Below are 16,268 nucleotides of genomic sequence, written 5' to 3' on the forward strand. Positions count from 1 at the left end.
ATGCAGCAGCAGATCTCAGAGAATGACTCGGCCTCTGTGTGGAAAGGTTTTAGGAATATCACAAACTACAAGCCTAAAACCCCCCACTCCACTGATGACTTGCTCTTAGCCAACACCCTTAACGACTTCTACTGCCGTTTTGACGAGCCATCAGGCAGCCTTCACACCTCCAACGGCCCCAACAATAGAGGCACTTTGGACACTAATTCCCCCACCTCTCCCCCCTCCATAGAGCCATCACCACCTTCAAACTGTTCACCTACAACACCCCCCTCCTCACCCCACACAAAAGAGGATTTCACACCACCTCCTCCCACCACAACTCTTCATATTCATGAAGCAGATGTGAGGAAGCAGTTTAAGAACCTGAATGCTCGGAAAGCTCCCGGCCCAGACGGCGTGTCTCCTGCCACCCTCAGACACTGTGCAAACGAGCTGGCCCCAGTGTTTTCTGGCATTTTCAACTCCTCACTGCAGGCATGTCATGTGCCTGCCTGCTTCAAGTCCTCCACCATAATCCCTGTCCCCAAGAAACCTAGGATCACTGGACTAAATGACTACAGACCCGTGGCTCTGACATCTGTGGTCATGAAGTCTTTTGAGCGCCTAGTTCTCTCCCATCTCAGGACCCTCACGGCCCCCCTCCTGGACCCCCTGCAGTTTGCATATAGAGCCAACAGGTCTGTAGACGACGCCATCAACATGGCCCTACACTTCATCCTGCAGCATCTGGACTCCCAAGGAACCTACGCCAGGATCCTGTTTGTGGACTTCAGCTCTGTCTTCAACACCATCCTTCCAGACCATCTCCGAGACAAGCTTTCCCAGATGAATGTGCCTGATCCCATCTGCCGGTGGATCACTGACTTCCTGACGGACAGGAAGCAGCATGTGAGGCTGGGAAAGAATGTCTCGGACTCCCGGACCATCAGCACCGGCTCCCCTCAGGGCTGTGTTCTTTCTCCTCTGCTCTTCTCCCTGTACACCAACTGCTGCACCTCCACCCACCAGTCTGTCAAGCTAATCAAGTTTGCAGATGACACCACCGTTATTGGACTCATCTCGGACGGGGACGAGTCTGCCTACAGGAGGGAGGTTGAACGTCTGGTGTCCTGGTGCAGCCACAACAACCTGGTGCTGAATGCCCAGAAGACAGTGGAGATTATTGTGGACTTCAGGAAGCACACAGCCCCACTCCCCCCCATCATCCTGACTGACACCCCCATCACCTCTGTGGACTCATTCCGCTTCCTGGGTACCACCATCACCCAGGACCTGAAGTGGGAGCCCACCATCACCTCCGTCATCAAGAAAGCCCAGCAGAGGATGTACTTCCTGAGGCAGCTGAAGAAATTCAACCTGCCAACACGGACGATGATGCAGTTCTACACTGCAATCATCGAGTCCATCCTCACCTCCTCCATCACCGTGTGGTACGCTGGAGCCACTATCAGGGACAAACAGAGACTGCAGCGTGTTGTGCGCTCTGCTGAGAAGGTGATTGGCTGCAGACTCCCATCTCTGCAGGACCTGTACACCTCCAGGACATTGCGGCGTGCAGCTCGGATCACAGCTGACCCTTCTCACCCTGGACACAGTCTGTTTGACCTGCTCCCCTCAGGCAGGAGGCTCCGGTCCATTCGCACCAGAACCTCTCGCCATAAGAACAGTTTCTTCCCCTCTGCTGTTGGACACATGAACAATAACCATATGACTGTTCCCACCACTAACACATGACCCTACGCTGTGTCACTGCATCATTCCATGTTTGGCACTGATCACCACCTGCACTCATGTATATATCTTTCAACGTAGCACTCTTAATTCTTATTCTCATGTATATATCTCATGTATATCTCATGCACATATCTTTCCACGTAGCACTTTTAATTCTTATCCCTACTTTTATTTTTTCATGTCTATTTAAGTGCTATTTATGACACTATGTTTGCACTGAAGCACCGCAGCAATTTCCTAATGTTGTAAACCTGCTCAACATTTGGCAATAAACCCCTTTCTGATTCTGATTCTGATTCTTTGCAGATGCTGGAGTGTGTTTCCAGAAAAGATGTTTTGCAAGCACTGCTTACCTGATGATCACAGCTGGTGCGACAAGACATTCGATTTCACAACTAATTTTCACCATCAAAGTGTCAAAACTACTATGAGGAGATGATACTGAGTATAGAAACTGTAACATCTATGTTTGCTTTATCGTCTATGTGCTTTACGCCAGTCTGCCTGTGTTTGTATGTTGTACCTGAATACCTGTTTTGCTTTAGCTTCACTGGAGATCAGTTCCAGTGGTTCTAATGCAGCATTCTTTTGTAATCTAAAGCTAAAGCTGCTGTTTGGAGTCCGGCCCATTTTGAGTAACACTGCAAATAAAAATGTCACGTTTAATAATCTCCTCATTTGAATTTGCTAAAGGGCAACTCTGCTGGGTTTTACACACTAGTGCATACACTTGCGGTCAGATGTTTACTAGGGGTACAACGATCGATATTGAACCGTTCGATACAGTGCTTTCGGTTCGGTACGCATATGTATGAACAATACAAAATTTTTAATTTATTTTATCAACTTTTCTTCTGACGATGCTGTCTGTGTTGAGCGCTCAGTGGATCTGCGTTCGACTACTCCGCCTAGGCTGCACTGTCGAGCGCAGATCCACTGAGCGCAGTTCAAGCTAGCAAGACAGAAGCTAAGCTCCTTGCAACATGGCAAATTGAACCTCCCCCACCCTCATTCAGATCTGGCCTTTGGAACTATTTTGGTCTTCATGTGAAGTAGGACCCTGAAGGTAAGCGCGTCATGGACAAAAGTAAAACAGTATGTCGGATGTGCCACGCAATGCTCAATTACATGGGTGGGAACTAGTGCGTTAGCACAGTTTGCTTGTTAACGTGTTGGCTGTCCAGCCCCACGCACGGGCGATCCGCGGTAGCTCGTTAACGGAGATTTGCCGTGTTGTGGCGTTAACGTCATTTCAGATTAACGCTGACAGCACTAGTGGGAACAAAATGAATATGACTGCACATTTACGCCGACATCATCCTAGTGCAGAGACAAGTGGAAGCAGACAAAAACAACAAGCATGCATGCTACAAACTTTAGCCGAGTCATTTAGACAGCCGTTAGCACATGATTCTCCTTATGGGGACCTGATATGTTTAATATGCTGCTGAGAATATAGCCCAGAAGAAGCGTATAGTATAGCCTGTGAAGGTTCTCAGTCATCCAGGTCATCGTAGTCAAAGGAGCTTGCAAAGAAAAGCGTCTGGACTTCTTTAAGTTACTTGAAGACGTTTCACCTCTCATCCGAGAAGCTTCTTCAGATAAGGTCAAATGGTGGAGAGTCCCAGATATAAACCTAGTGGGAGTAACCCCCCACAGAGGGACAGGCGATTAGAGGATCATCAGGGGGTCCGACGATCCTCTAATCGCCTGAGCCAAGGTGTGAAACTGGGTGTGGGTCCCAATCAGCCAGAGTTTCGGGTGTGTTCATTGTGAAACCTGGCCCCACCTTATCATGCGAATTCCTGAGATCAGATGGCCCAGGATGTGAGTGGGCGTTAAGGCATCTGGGAAGGGATCTCAAAACTGGATTATAGATGGCAGAGAGTTGGTGTCGTAAACCCCCGCCTCTGTTCAAAGATGGTCGCTCACAGTGGACATAGATGGCTTCTTTCACTCCTCTTTCAAACCATCTGTCCTCTCTGTCCAAAATGTGAACATTGGCATCCTCGAAAGAGTGTCCTTTATCCTTAAGATGCAGATGGACTGCTGAGTCTTGTCCTGTGGAGGTGGCTCTTCTGTGTTGTGCCATGTGCTTGTGAAGTGGCTGTTTGGTCTCTCCAATGTAGAGGTCTGGGCATTCCTCGCTGCACTGTACAGCATACACCACATTGTTAAGTCTGTGTTTTGGCGTTTTGTCTTTGGGGTGAACCAGTTTTTGTCTGAGCGTGTTGCTGGGTCTGAAATACACTGGGATGTCATGCTTGGAGAAAACTCTCCTGAGTTTTTCTGATACACGTTTTGAGTGCTTCCTTTACATGTGTGTGTTCCTTCTTTTTTCCTTCAGGCTTAGAGGGAACATGTTCTGCCCGGTGGTGTAGGGTCCTAATTACTCCAAGTTTGTGTTCCAGAGGGTGATGGGAGTCGAACAGGAGGTACTGGTCCGTGTGTGTGGGCTTCCGGTAAACTTCGATGTTGAGGTTGCCGTTCTCTTCAATGTGCACAGCGCAGTCCAGGAAAGGCAGACAGTTGTCCTTTGTGTCTTCCCTGGTGAACTTGATGTTTTTATCCACAGAGTTAATGTGCGCAGTGAAGGATTCCACTTCTTGTGTCTTGATTTTGACAGTATAGCTTTTATTTTGGAAAGAGCCATTTCTCTGTAATAAACTCTCTTTTCCAAAGATGAGTGATTTCTCAATCAGATATTTATTTTTTTATTACTTTGTTGTTTCAGCAACATTCAATTTAAAAACTGTACTTTTGAGTTAAAATATATATTTATAATTTTAATAAATGACAAATTAAAAAAGCATGAACATTTTTTTGTATTGAAAAAATATCGAACCGTGACACCAAAGTATCGAACCGAACCGAACCGTGAATTTTGTGTATCGTTGCACCCCTAATGCATACATGCACTTGTTATGGGCATTGATGTCATGCTAATTTTGTGCTCTTAATGCTTTCTTTGAACTGACCTTTTTCCAGGGTGGGATGGTTTTACAGCACACATCTCTATAGACTGTGTGCAAGAGTTTGAATTTATTTTGGATTTTCTCCAACGGGGGTCAGTTGTATGCATACAGACTCATATCTTAACTTTTTCAACAGGGTTGAGGTCAGGGCATTGGGGAGACCATTCTAGGAGCTTAATGTTAGCCAGCATTACCCATTCCAGTTTTGATGAGTGTTTGGGATCATTGTCCTGCCCAACTCAAAGTTTCATCCGCGTAGCTGTTGATTTGAGTCAAAGCTAAGGAATTTAGAAGAATTTAGAAACTTTTGTCAAGAAGACATTCGGCTTGTCCATGTGGGCAGCTGCAAATTTCAGTCGAGCTTGAAGGAGTTGATTTTGGAGCAGGGGCATCTTTTTTGGTTAGCACCCTCTCACCCTCTCCAAGGTGATGTAAAAGTCTCGTCGCTATGAACTGTGACGCTGGCATTCCAGGAGTTTCCAGTTCATGGCAGGCTTGAGCCTTTGTGGTTTCTGAACATCCTTACCAATTTCCTCTCATCTGAGGGTAACAGTTTGGGTCTTCTTCCTGACCATGGCAAAGTGGTGACACATCAGAATAACTTGTAATTACATGGAATTGTTTGATAACATTGGAATCTGCAGTTTTTTGGAAAAGGCTCTAAGAGATCTTCCCAGCGTGTTTCTTCACTAAGATCTATTATTTTTGGACTATCGCATTGTTCAGAGTTTCTGTCAACCCAACAAATGCGAGGGAACAACAGTTAGTTGTGATCACTAATTTGGAAGTGCAGGTATGTCAATGACAACACAGTGAAATTTAAAACCTAAGAAGCACAGGGTTTCATCAAACACATCATCTCAGTGCACAGAAACATCTTGCTCTCCATGGAGTATACCTTTCCTGGCCTACACAGACACGCCTCTTCTTTGACTCCCCTACTTACTGAAACACAAATAACGTTATCAGGGCCTTACACCACTAGGCATAGAAGGTTCCCTCCTAAACGCGTGCGCACGCGCGCACACACACACACACACACACACACACACACACACACACACACACACACACACACACACACACACACACACACACACACACAATGAAAGCCTTTAAAATGTGGCTATCTACTATCCAAACTTCGTTAAGTCAGTGAATAAAATAGAATAGAAAGGAACCTATGACATTGAAGAGACTTTTCTCCAACCATAATATCCTGATGCACTTTAGACCCAGCAACAACATCAGAAAAATTGGATAATCTCAGGGACAAAAGACCCAAACATGAGCTAAGCAATGCTGCACAGTCCAGTGAGGAGTATCCAGTGGCCAGCTGAGGAGACGAGTGAAACACTTGAACAGCAACACCAAAGCAAGGCTGCAGGACCCGATCGCATTAGTCTTAGAGTCCTGCAGCATTGGTTGTCACTATTTCCAATGTCTCCTGGATTGCTGACTATCTGTCAGAGTGGCCTCAGTTTGTACAGCAGGGGGAGTGAGGAAGTTATTCAGGAAATGAATCATACCTGTCTCTATCAAACTGTACAATAACTCGCATGAGCACCCCTGTGAGGCATTAGATTCCACACGCACGGTCTGTTATTAAACCATCTTGCAGCTGGTTCCTAGATTGAATGCGCATTTAAAATGTATTAATCCGATTTGCACCCGTCTCTTGCACAATCTGTTTTGTTTTTACTCTTCTTTAACTTAATTTTTTTTCATCACTGTTGATTATATATTTATATCTTGCACAGTATAATGCCATCACTAAGAGCCTGTGGCATTTTTATTTCAACTATGATGATAGTGTAGTGTAACACAAATAATTTCCCTCGTAGGATCAATAAATTACCTACTTACCTCACAAATAAGCCAAGCTTGGGACCATGTGACCCTTGCAAGTCATGTGCTGATAGGGTGGGTCAACAACTCAGGACCCCCCAACAAGGTGACAACCCTACTAGATGTTTCACACCTGGGATTCCATTTTAGATCAGAGGCTGAACATCTTTAAGAATCAAATATAGAAGTCTATCTGCCTTCAACTCAAGCTCATAAGACGACCATGACCTGGATGACTGAGAACCTACATAAACATGCTCCATATGAAAAATGAAAAACAGATGCACAAAGTAATAAATTCTTTTCAAGTGATATCACTTGAGACCTTATGTTGGAAAACGAAACACAGGCTTAGTATGATGCGAATTCCCTGGAACTCTGCAGCTTTCCTTTTAACACCCAAGCAGACGTGAGGAGGTGACTTCCAGCATTCCTGATTATGCTGAACAGATTTCCAGGATTTTCAATCCTACATTGATGGGAAACTTCAACGTAGAACTTGTCATCTACCAATCGGAAGGTCTGTGGGCAAGCTACTGAGTCCAGAGTTGCTCCCAATGCATCCATCAGAGTGTGAGTGTGTGAACGAGTGTTAGATTGCAGTGATGTGGGCATGACTGGGTGAATGAACCACGTAGTAAAAAGTGCTTTAAGTTCTCAGAAAAAAAAAAGTATAATGCTTTGAGCTTTTTAGAAAAACATTTATTGTTATTTTCACGTTAATTGTGTAGAGGCATGTACTTCATTCACAAAATAGGAACAGTAAAATTAATCAGACAAGAAAAATATATGCTGTCTTCTGTTTTCTTACATTATCAATATATATATATATATATACATACATTGTAAAATAGGACATTGTAACAAAAAAGAATCCAGAATGTAGCAAAAAGCAAGTTATGATGGCTACATCTGCACTGCACCATGAACACAGATGTAACGTGTTGTCAGTCTAAAAACAAAAAAGAAAAGAAAAGCTGATATTAGACTGAGGTTTTCAGATCCTTCTTTCATTGTCAAAGGAGTTTTTATGGCTTTATTTATAGAGTTGAAATGACACAGCTAGCTATAGTTAAAAAACAAACAAAAACAGTGACTTTTATAACACCATAAACCCCGTTATCATGGTAAAACATCTTTACAGAAGTTAGGCGCCATGCTTTTGAGCATTAATCAGGTATCATCTCATCGCTGCACAGAAGCTTCTGTCCGAGACCACAATATTACAAAAGAACACTCACTTAAGCATTACAAAACACACACACAGGCGCACTTTAGTCTCAAGGACAAACAGCCCAGAGAGAATACAGGCATTTTTAAAACAATAGGACAAGTCCACACTTTTAGAATCAGTGGCTGTAAATGATAAGTGGAATTAGCAGAGCTCCTTATACACGATACAAAAATGTCTTCTTATTTCTAAAGTTTAATTTCTTGAAATTTTTGAGTGCAATTTTTAGAAAAGATCTACATATAATCAGAACATAACCTTGGCTTGGATCATGATCTTAGAAATTAATTTAACCTGCTACCTTTTTTTGTTTGTTTTGATTCAACCACAGTGTCATTATACAATAGTGAATATTCTCCAATAACTGCTCTGCAAAAAGTTATTATAAATATACTTGGGCTCAAAAGGTCAAAGATGATTGGAGGATTCAAGAAGTAAACAAGAAGTTTAAAGATCAGGCTGTTTTGTTGTTTTTTTTAAAACACTCATACCTTTACTGTCCCGTCTGTGATACATTCAGCACATGTTACGATAACACTAACACGCTGTACATGATAGAAACAGCTGTAAACTTGTACACCACCAGTGTCTGGTTGGATATATTCAGCAGGAGGCTTTTCCAGCAACACTCCGGGATGTGATCAGAGGTGTGAGGAATGGCAGACATCAGGAATTTGCTGCATCGCCTTACAATGCTGCACTTAAACAATAACATTTCTTGGAAAAGGAACTCACTCCTGAACAATTGTTATTTGGTCATGCTGACAAATGTGAGCAACACTGTCTTCTGGGTATTAAATACACTTTCCTTACAGATTTCCGCAGACCCCGTGAGTAAATTCCCAGATGTTACACACTGACACGGCACAGGAATTAAACAAGCTCACGCTCAAGATCACAACAATGAGCCGATTCCAAAATACAGACATCCACACATGTCTACAGCAACAAGGTGAGCAGAGGCTGTAGCTCTATCAGAGGGGTTCAATTCACTTTCAAATTAAATCCAGATGAGTTATTACAGGAATTTAATGCATATTAAAGGATATTAAGAAAGCGATTTAACCTGAAAGTGAAGTGAGCCCCGAGGAAGTGATGTAGTGATATCAAAAAGACACACACACACACACACAAAAGAAAAGACATTTAGCTGAATGAGTGGACAAACAGGACTCTTGTCTCCACCTGCTGGCCAGCACTGGTATTGCACGGACATCATGACCCTCAGCAGGTCGGAGCGACAAATGTACAAAATATTGCGCCACGACTACTGTTGAACTCAATTTGGTTATGAAGAGATTGACCAGTGAGGTTAGGATAAAGCTAATATGCTGTAAACACTTCAGGTTCGGAGGTCAGAGCTCCTGACAGGCCAGCCCTTATTTGGCAGAGTGTTGGTGTTCTTTGTAAAGGTTGAAGCACTGAGTTGTAGAAAAACAGGCTGTGCACATTGCGGGCTAAAAATCATGGATCAGCCTCTTAAAGAACAAATAGTGAGCAAGCTTCATCTCCAAAGTTAAACCGTCCAGTCGAAGCAGCAGGTTTTGTTTTTTTTCCTTTGACACAAGTGGGCCATAAAAAAACACATATAAAGCTGATTCTTTTAGTCTGTTAGTAGGAAAGAAGAAAACTTACTGCCACTTCAACTGTTACACACAATCTCTCTCTTTCTCACACGGACACACACACACAATACATTATATAAAAAAAAAAGGAGAAAAAAAATCAAATGATCGAGCAACATCCATAACACCTTTTTTTTAAACTTTTTTTTGTTTAAATTAAAAAATAAAAAATAAAAAAAAGCAGCACTTTTTTCTTTGATGGATAATCTACAAAGTGCAAATGCGCCATCTTGTGCTCTGATGGATTAAAAAAAAACAAAAAAAACCCAAAAAGTCTACCCAAAACCTGGTTAGAGTTTCCTTGTGCACGGATTCACCGTGTGGTGGAGTCTTCTGTAAGATAGTCCAGGTTTGTTGGGAAGCATCCATCTCAAGAGGTGTCGATCATTGTTACGCGTATACTCGTTAAAAAAATGAGACAACATGAGACTCAAGGGTAAATCGATGCATCTCCACATCGTGTACTGCCTCTCTAAAAAACCAAAAACAAACCAAAAAAAGCTGTTCCAGGCTCTCCTCACTGCAGCTTTGTATCTCCAAGTCTTGGTGGACCTGGGAGGCTTTCAGCAGTAGCACTGATTCACTTTAATGCGGTCCTCGTCAATAAATACTTCAATTGTGAGAGGTTAAAAAAAAAAAAAAAAAGCAACAGAAATATGAATACAGTATACTGTTAGTATGTGTGTGTATGTTTATGCGCATAACTGCAAACAACCTTGTCTCATGTCTTACGAAGAGAGGTGTGAGATGCGTTCATGACACTGCATGTGGAAATGCTAATGCCACGGAATACATGACTGTGATAATGACTGCATTTCCATAGTTACTGTGAATGGATTTAAATGGGCATCTGCTGGCAGACTGCTGAGAAACTGAACTCTAGCTTTGCTTAAGGCATCGAAGTAGATGACTGAGGTGCTTCTCCTGTGGCAGGAAAGAACAAAAAGAAAAAGAATTATATATACATACATATATTTATTACTTACATAAAGCAGTTCTATCTGGAAAAGTCAGACTGACCATTAAGCCAGAGCTACAGACTCGCTGAGAGGTGGCTGACTGCAATTACCTGGTTAGGACTCGCTCTCCATTGAGATTGTAATGGTTTCGCTTTCAGCTGTGAAGACAAGCAGAACAGAATACGTGATAGAATTTACATCAACAGCTCAGCCTTTCTATGTAATAATAACACCCCTGCTGGGACTCACCTGATTTGAGGGTGTCATTTGCCAGATGGTCTCCGATGTTATTAGCATGCTGCTCGTTGCTCAGGAGGCGATTCTGAGACTCGCTGAGTGGACTCACGGTGATGTCAGCAGCGCTGGAAAAATTAGCTGCCATTAGCACCATTTTTCTCAAAATAAAAGCCCTATCAGAAGCTTCTACTATTGCACCGGGATTTAGCACCTTTTACTGGGCTCTGACTGCAGTGTCACTGTGGCCTGCTCCACGTCGGTGTTGACCAGTCGGGTGGGGAACGTCAGACCATCTCCCTGGCTGCAGTAAGCAAGCAGAGAATCTAAAGATTAAGAGCTGTCAACTGATTAGAAAAACCCCCAAAAACCGTGAAGCTGAACTTCCTCAGGAGCTGCTGCAGCCACAGACTGTATATAAAAGATGGACACACCATAATGTTACAAACTGTTCTGCAGACTGCTGTTTTAAAGGCTCGACTTTAGCATCTGGCACATGTACTTTATAAACCCGATGCAACAAGTGATAGGTGGAGCCTGCTTTATTTTATTTTCGTACTCTAATGTGAAAGTATTTAATACAAAAAAGCATTATTTTATATTAAATATGGCTTGAAATTAGCACGTGTAGCCATAATTTAATCTGGAAAACACTTAGACATTTTGTTACAGACTTCTATTAAAAAACAAAAAAAACAACAACAAGCAACTTGAGTTGCTGCCCCTTGCTGCCCATTACAAAGAATGCAGGTTTAAGACACTCTAGATTCACTTTTCGAATCCATATAGTCTATGCTGCAACAAAGTTAGGCTTATATTTAAAAGAATAACATCACAGCTTTAGCTTTTACTTCAGTATTTAAACAATTATACCAGATTCTTCAGGTTTTGTTTATTTAACACAGAAATCCTGGTCTTCCTGGTTCGGTTGTGCATCTTTTCCGTTAGTACCTACTCAGATCGACTCACCACGACTCAGACTGGCTTTTCCATTACAATCAAGTACCACTAAATGTGTGTGGTTGTTGTCATAGCAACGTGGCCAAGGGTCCTGTGACTTAATTAGTATGCAACAACTTTGCCAGGTTTCAAAAATGTCGGTTTCAGTTTTTGGTAACAATACACTCATGACTCATCTTTTGACGCCATTGACCAGCCAATCGGTGGCATCCAGTCTGACAACGTCACATTTTAGTACCTGCTCTTTTTGTTTAGAACCTCGGCTGAGCAGGTACTATTTTAGTACCTGGTACTATGACCTAATGGAAAACTCTGAAAATCGGGGCACACTGTGGTGAGTCGATCTGATTAAGTACTAATGGAAAAGGGGCTTTAGATCTCCTCTGTCTGAAAGGTACTCCTGGATATTTCCCTTATTTCTCAAGCGGTCGGCACGGCAGATGGAAGTACACATGATTTGGCACACACTTTACACTGGATACCCTTTCTGATGCAACTCATTTATCTGGGCTTGGGATCTGCGCTAGGAATCCACTAGCTTGTTACCTTCAGAGGCTTGGGTTTTGTCTCCTCCCGGGAATCTTTTCTGTGTACGGCAAACCACAACACTCCCTTTAATGTCTGTCTCTCTCTCTGTGAAAGTTTTTCTCTCTCTCTCTTTTTTTTTTTTTACCTTGTGAAGACGGGCAGCAGCCAGTACTTCTTCTGGTCACCAAAGACCTGAGCAATATTCTTTCGGAAACCCAGAGAGAAACCATTTTTATCAGAGCCTGTCCTAAAGACTGGTGCTCTGAATGCCTCTGCAGGGTAAGAGGAAAATGAAAAGAGAAGAGGCAGACAGAAGGGAAAGAGAACTGTTAGACAAACACTAAAGGAGGGGAACAAAACTCCGTCCCTAGCAACAAAGTTATTCCAGTGATAATGATGACAAAAAAATGACATTCAACTTGACAAACTGTTAGAATATTTGAAATCACTGCTAGATATTAAATACAAGGAAAACGATACCTATTGTCGACCTGTTCTTCCCTACAAGCCAAAGGTGGTAGCTGAAGAGGGACAAAATACTGATGCAGAACATGGCGGCCACAAAAAAAAGAAACAAGACGTGGAATTTGGCAGGCGTGTCTGTCAGCTCATTCTAGGGGGAGAGACGGGAGAAGAGGAGAGTCAGGCAGCCATCAATAACAAATTCACATCGGAGATATTTCTGGAAATGCAAGAGCAATGACAGAGAGCTGATATAAACAAAAAGAAAAAAAAAGGCAGAGAAATGACTTTTAAAAAAGTCTCATGTGAGCCACTTCACTTGCATGCACATCACGAAAACAACAACGGTGAGGACGGTGGGGGAGGGGGGAGGCATCGGAGGATGGCTGTGTTACCTTTGGGCAGTTTTCTGCCGATTTCCTGCGGCAAAGCTTTAGTACAAACAGAAACAAGAGTGGTTAGCAACACCAGGAGAGAACAGACGGGAGGGGGGAGCACTTAGAAATCAGGAGGCAAATAGAAGTCAAGGCCAAGTTGGGTGGAAAAGTGGGGAGCTGCGGGGGAGGTGAATGAAAGAGAGTGGGTTGAAAGAAAACTGTGCCCGGACTGGCAAGAAACAAAGGGATAAAAGAGGAAGAGATGAGAGAAAATTGAAGTGAAACAGCTACGAGAGAGAGAGAAAGGAGGTGTTTGCGGGCACATGAGTGGTGTGACTGATGGCTCCGATAGTGGAAAGGGAGGCAGAAAAAGAGAAAAGATCCGAGAACAATGAGCCAGTGTGCGAGAACTGGGGATAAAAGAAAGGGGAAACAGAGGGGTAGGGCGGGGGCCGGTCAGAGGGTGAAGGGTGAGAGAGGACAGAGAAAACAGAGGAGCGGCACAGCGGAGCACAGGAGAGGTCAGCGCCATGCACAGCCAACTCAAGAGATGCTCATCCTGGCTACGACGTGCCACCCGATTCTGCATCTGTGTCACACATTCACTCCATGCTGTGGGGCGAGTGGGCATAGCGTGTCGGTGCGTCGTTACTCACTGTCCAGAATTTAATGAAATACTGCAGGACGGTGGCTGCAATGAACAAACAGTACACCAGCGAGTAGGCCAGGAAGAGGATGAAAAACTTGTAGTTGGAGAATCCCACACAGTTGTTCACCCTGCAGACACACAAACACCACATTTGGATGCAGTTTCTTTTCCAGTGCAGAAACCTTATCAAAGTTTGCAAAAGGTGGAGGCTACTGGTGAGGTAGCACCAAACAAATGGCATTATCAAGCAGTTTCTGAAAAGGTGTAGCAACGTGTCGTAATTTAAGGTATGTTAGTTATAAAGCGTGAGAACAAAGTAAAATGAACTTCTGTCTAGAAAGCACTTTATTCTTGGTTAACTAACTCAATGCACCAACAGGATGTGGCTCTTACATACCAGGGACAGTGATGATCCATCTTTAGCACACACCTGCCAAAAAATAATAATAAAAACAAAAGATTAACTTTAAAAAACTGAAGAGTAAGAGAAAAATTTTAAGGAAAGAAGAAAATTCCCTTACATGTCACATGCTGAGCAGTGATGACATCTGTCTGGCTTGATAACTTGACAGCGGTCACAGTAGCGGATCGCTGCAATAAATTAGCACAACAATCATCATGATAACTCAATTCCAAACAGAACAGATTCATTCTCATTTACATTCAGTGACACAGACGTACCGCCAGCGCCTGTGCGGGTGTACAGAGGGAGGCTGCTGGCAGCTCTCCACAGGATCTCTTGCTGGGACTCTGGCCTCTCCTCCTTCTCATAGCGTTCCTTTTCAGCCTTGGGGAGGCAAAACTGGAGGGAAGGGAGCAAAATACCTTTTTTAAGCTGCCATTTACTGCAGCAGGGGATTACACACAGGCAGACAGAGCAGGCTTGTTTTGTTTTGGAGGATTGGATTAGTGTTATACCTCTTTGGAAGGGTTAGCAGGCTTGGTGAAGATGGTCTTCCAGTAAGACCACACAAACATGACGAATGAGAGGTGGAAGAAGATCAGGTAGACAACTGGAGGGGGGAAACTGAGCATCAGGATCAAGGACATACGCACTGATATGTGGGTTATATAAGGAAATGCCACTGTAACGCAAAACATGGCCTAAGAGCAAAAAAAAAAAAACCTACGCTGTTAATTAATTAGAGAGGAAAGCTAATAGTTTATGCTGGATGAGGAGGAGCTGCTGGGCTATAAGCAGGCCAACCTCAGCACTTTGAGAGGAAACACAATTTCTGTGCCAGCCTTTTCTTTAAAAAGCCAAGTCTACAGAATACTTTTCCAGAAACTTAAGTAAGATTATGCCAATAAAAAACTCTTAGCTCAGTAAAATTCCATTTACGATTTATTAAACAAACATTGTTTGATGTCCTGGGACACTTACTCTGCTCTCCTATGCTGGGGATGGTGACTGCAAAGAGAAAACATAGACAATATATGTCAGATATTATATATACTGATAAACTTTTATACATTATGGTGGAAACAACCATATCATTTATCCACACTGTATTCACTTCTACAAAAATTTTCAAAATACTGATACTGTACATGAGTAACGAATTAATTAAAGGGTTGGCATGTTTTACAGTTATCCATATCAGAAATTAATTAACTACAGCCCCCTGCCCCCTTAATTAAGAAAAAAAGTTTTCCCCTATGCATGTAACCAGGTCCCATATTTACGCCAACATATCTGATAAAAACCAAAAGAAAACCAGTAGAAACTTTCACCTAGTGGTTTATCTAATAATAAATAAATAAAGCCTAAAAATGGGGCGGGAAGAAAAATAAATAAATACATAGTCACACCTCAGGAGCACAGCAGCCATGCAATCTTTTCTATTGCCCCATTAATCTCCTACACAATGTCAAGACAATTTAATTAGTCCACCTTGCTGTTGTTAAGTGTACATTTTTTCCACTTCCAAATAGTTAACAAAGATTAAGTATTAGGAGCTGACTAATAAAAATACACATGTTGAATTTTTCACAGCTGAATTACAGCACTTAGACATAACCTTACATGAATTTATGTATTTATTTATTTTTTTGGGGGGGGGGGAGACAATCCGCAACTATTGCCTTAAGCCAGTTTAACTAAAAGAGACATGTTGTGTGGTATTTATATGTCAGCCAGTCAAATACCGTTTATTTCTCCATCCACACTCATTTAATTTCACATAAAACCACAGAGACGAGACGGGTAGCTTTAACATAAAAAAGACAGCACAGTGCTAGTTTTTCTTTGACTAAAACCGTCCTCTTTTGAATATATGGCAACCCAGGCGATGGCAACCAACAGAAAATTAGCTGGATCTAGATTTGGACGGGTTTGCCAACACCTTTGTTGGGCTGCAGTTCATTTACTTCCTGCTGGCCAGCAGCCGCCGCTGTGTTTGTGTGTGTTGTCAGGAAATATGGTTAGCACCGGCTTTTAAAGGCCTTGAAAGAAGCGACAGACGACGGCGAGGTCTCTACTTACATATACAAAGCTCCACCACGTAAGCGTAGTACGACCAGCAGACGACGAGCGCGATAAAAATCACAGGTATCCATGCTAAGCCCCGTTGACAGCATCTCAGTACGTGTGTGGGCGCCATCTTTCCCCCTCTACTGTGGAGAAGGGAGTGTCGACGGGTGACGTCACGATAATAAAAAATGTGAAACAGGGAGGTGAGCC

At 42.9% G+C, this 16,268-nt stretch overlaps 1 protein-coding gene across 3 annotated transcripts; it reads right to left on the minus strand.

The window, feature by feature from the left end:
• Positions 1-7,240: 7,240 nt before the first annotated feature.
• Positions 7,241-16,217, minus strand: zdhhc20b (zDHHC palmitoyltransferase 20b). 3 transcript variants are annotated; one of them, XR_001167467.2, is made up of 14 exons: positions 16,071-16,217; positions 14,970-14,996; positions 14,504-14,598; positions 14,267-14,387; positions 14,107-14,176; positions 13,983-14,015; positions 13,593-13,713; positions 12,955-12,990; positions 12,578-12,710; positions 12,243-12,369; positions 10,824-10,913; positions 10,625-10,737; positions 10,437-10,533; positions 7,241-10,340 (listed from the first exon to the last, which is right to left on the minus strand). XR_001167467.2 is itself a non-coding variant. In XM_004546582.2 (14 exons), exons 1-13 carry the CDS (start codon positions 16,186-16,188, stop codon positions 10,490-10,492), a joined length of 1,128 nt encoding a protein of 375 aa, XP_004546639.1. In that variant the 5' UTR covers positions 16,189-16,217; the 3' UTR covers positions 7,241-10,340; positions 10,486-10,489. The 3 variants fall into 3 exon arrangements, 2 of the variants coding, with proteins under 2 accessions (XP_004546639.1, XP_012773351.1); XM_004546582.2 differs by having other exon boundaries at positions 10,486-10,533; XM_012917897.2 differs by lacking the exon at positions 12,955-12,990 and having other exon boundaries at positions 10,486-10,533.
• Between the last annotated feature and the right edge of the window lie 51 nt (positions 16,218-16,268).

The sequence above is a fragment of the Maylandia zebra genome, linkage group LG9, assembly GCF_041146795.1.
Source record: "Maylandia zebra isolate NMK-2024a linkage group LG9, Mzebra_GT3a, whole genome shotgun sequence".
NCBI classification, from domain to species: domain Eukaryota; kingdom Metazoa; phylum Chordata; class Actinopteri; order Cichliformes; family Cichlidae; genus Maylandia; species Maylandia zebra.

Excerpts from the sequence above, each read along its gene's own strand:
- zdhhc20b (XM_004546582.2), bottom strand. The coding sequence starts at position 16,188 with ATGGCGCCCACACACGTACTGAGATGCTGTCAACGGGGCTTAGCATGG. Across the intron at positions 14,016-14,106 it reads CACTGCTCAGCATGTGACAT|GTGTGTGCTAAAGATGGATC; the intron begins GTAAGGGAATTT and ends ATTTTTTGGCAG. Across the intron at positions 10,914-12,242 it reads CTGCTGCCCGTCTTCACAAG|CCAGGGAGATGGTCTGACGT; the intron begins GTAAAAAAAAAA and ends TGCTTACTGCAG.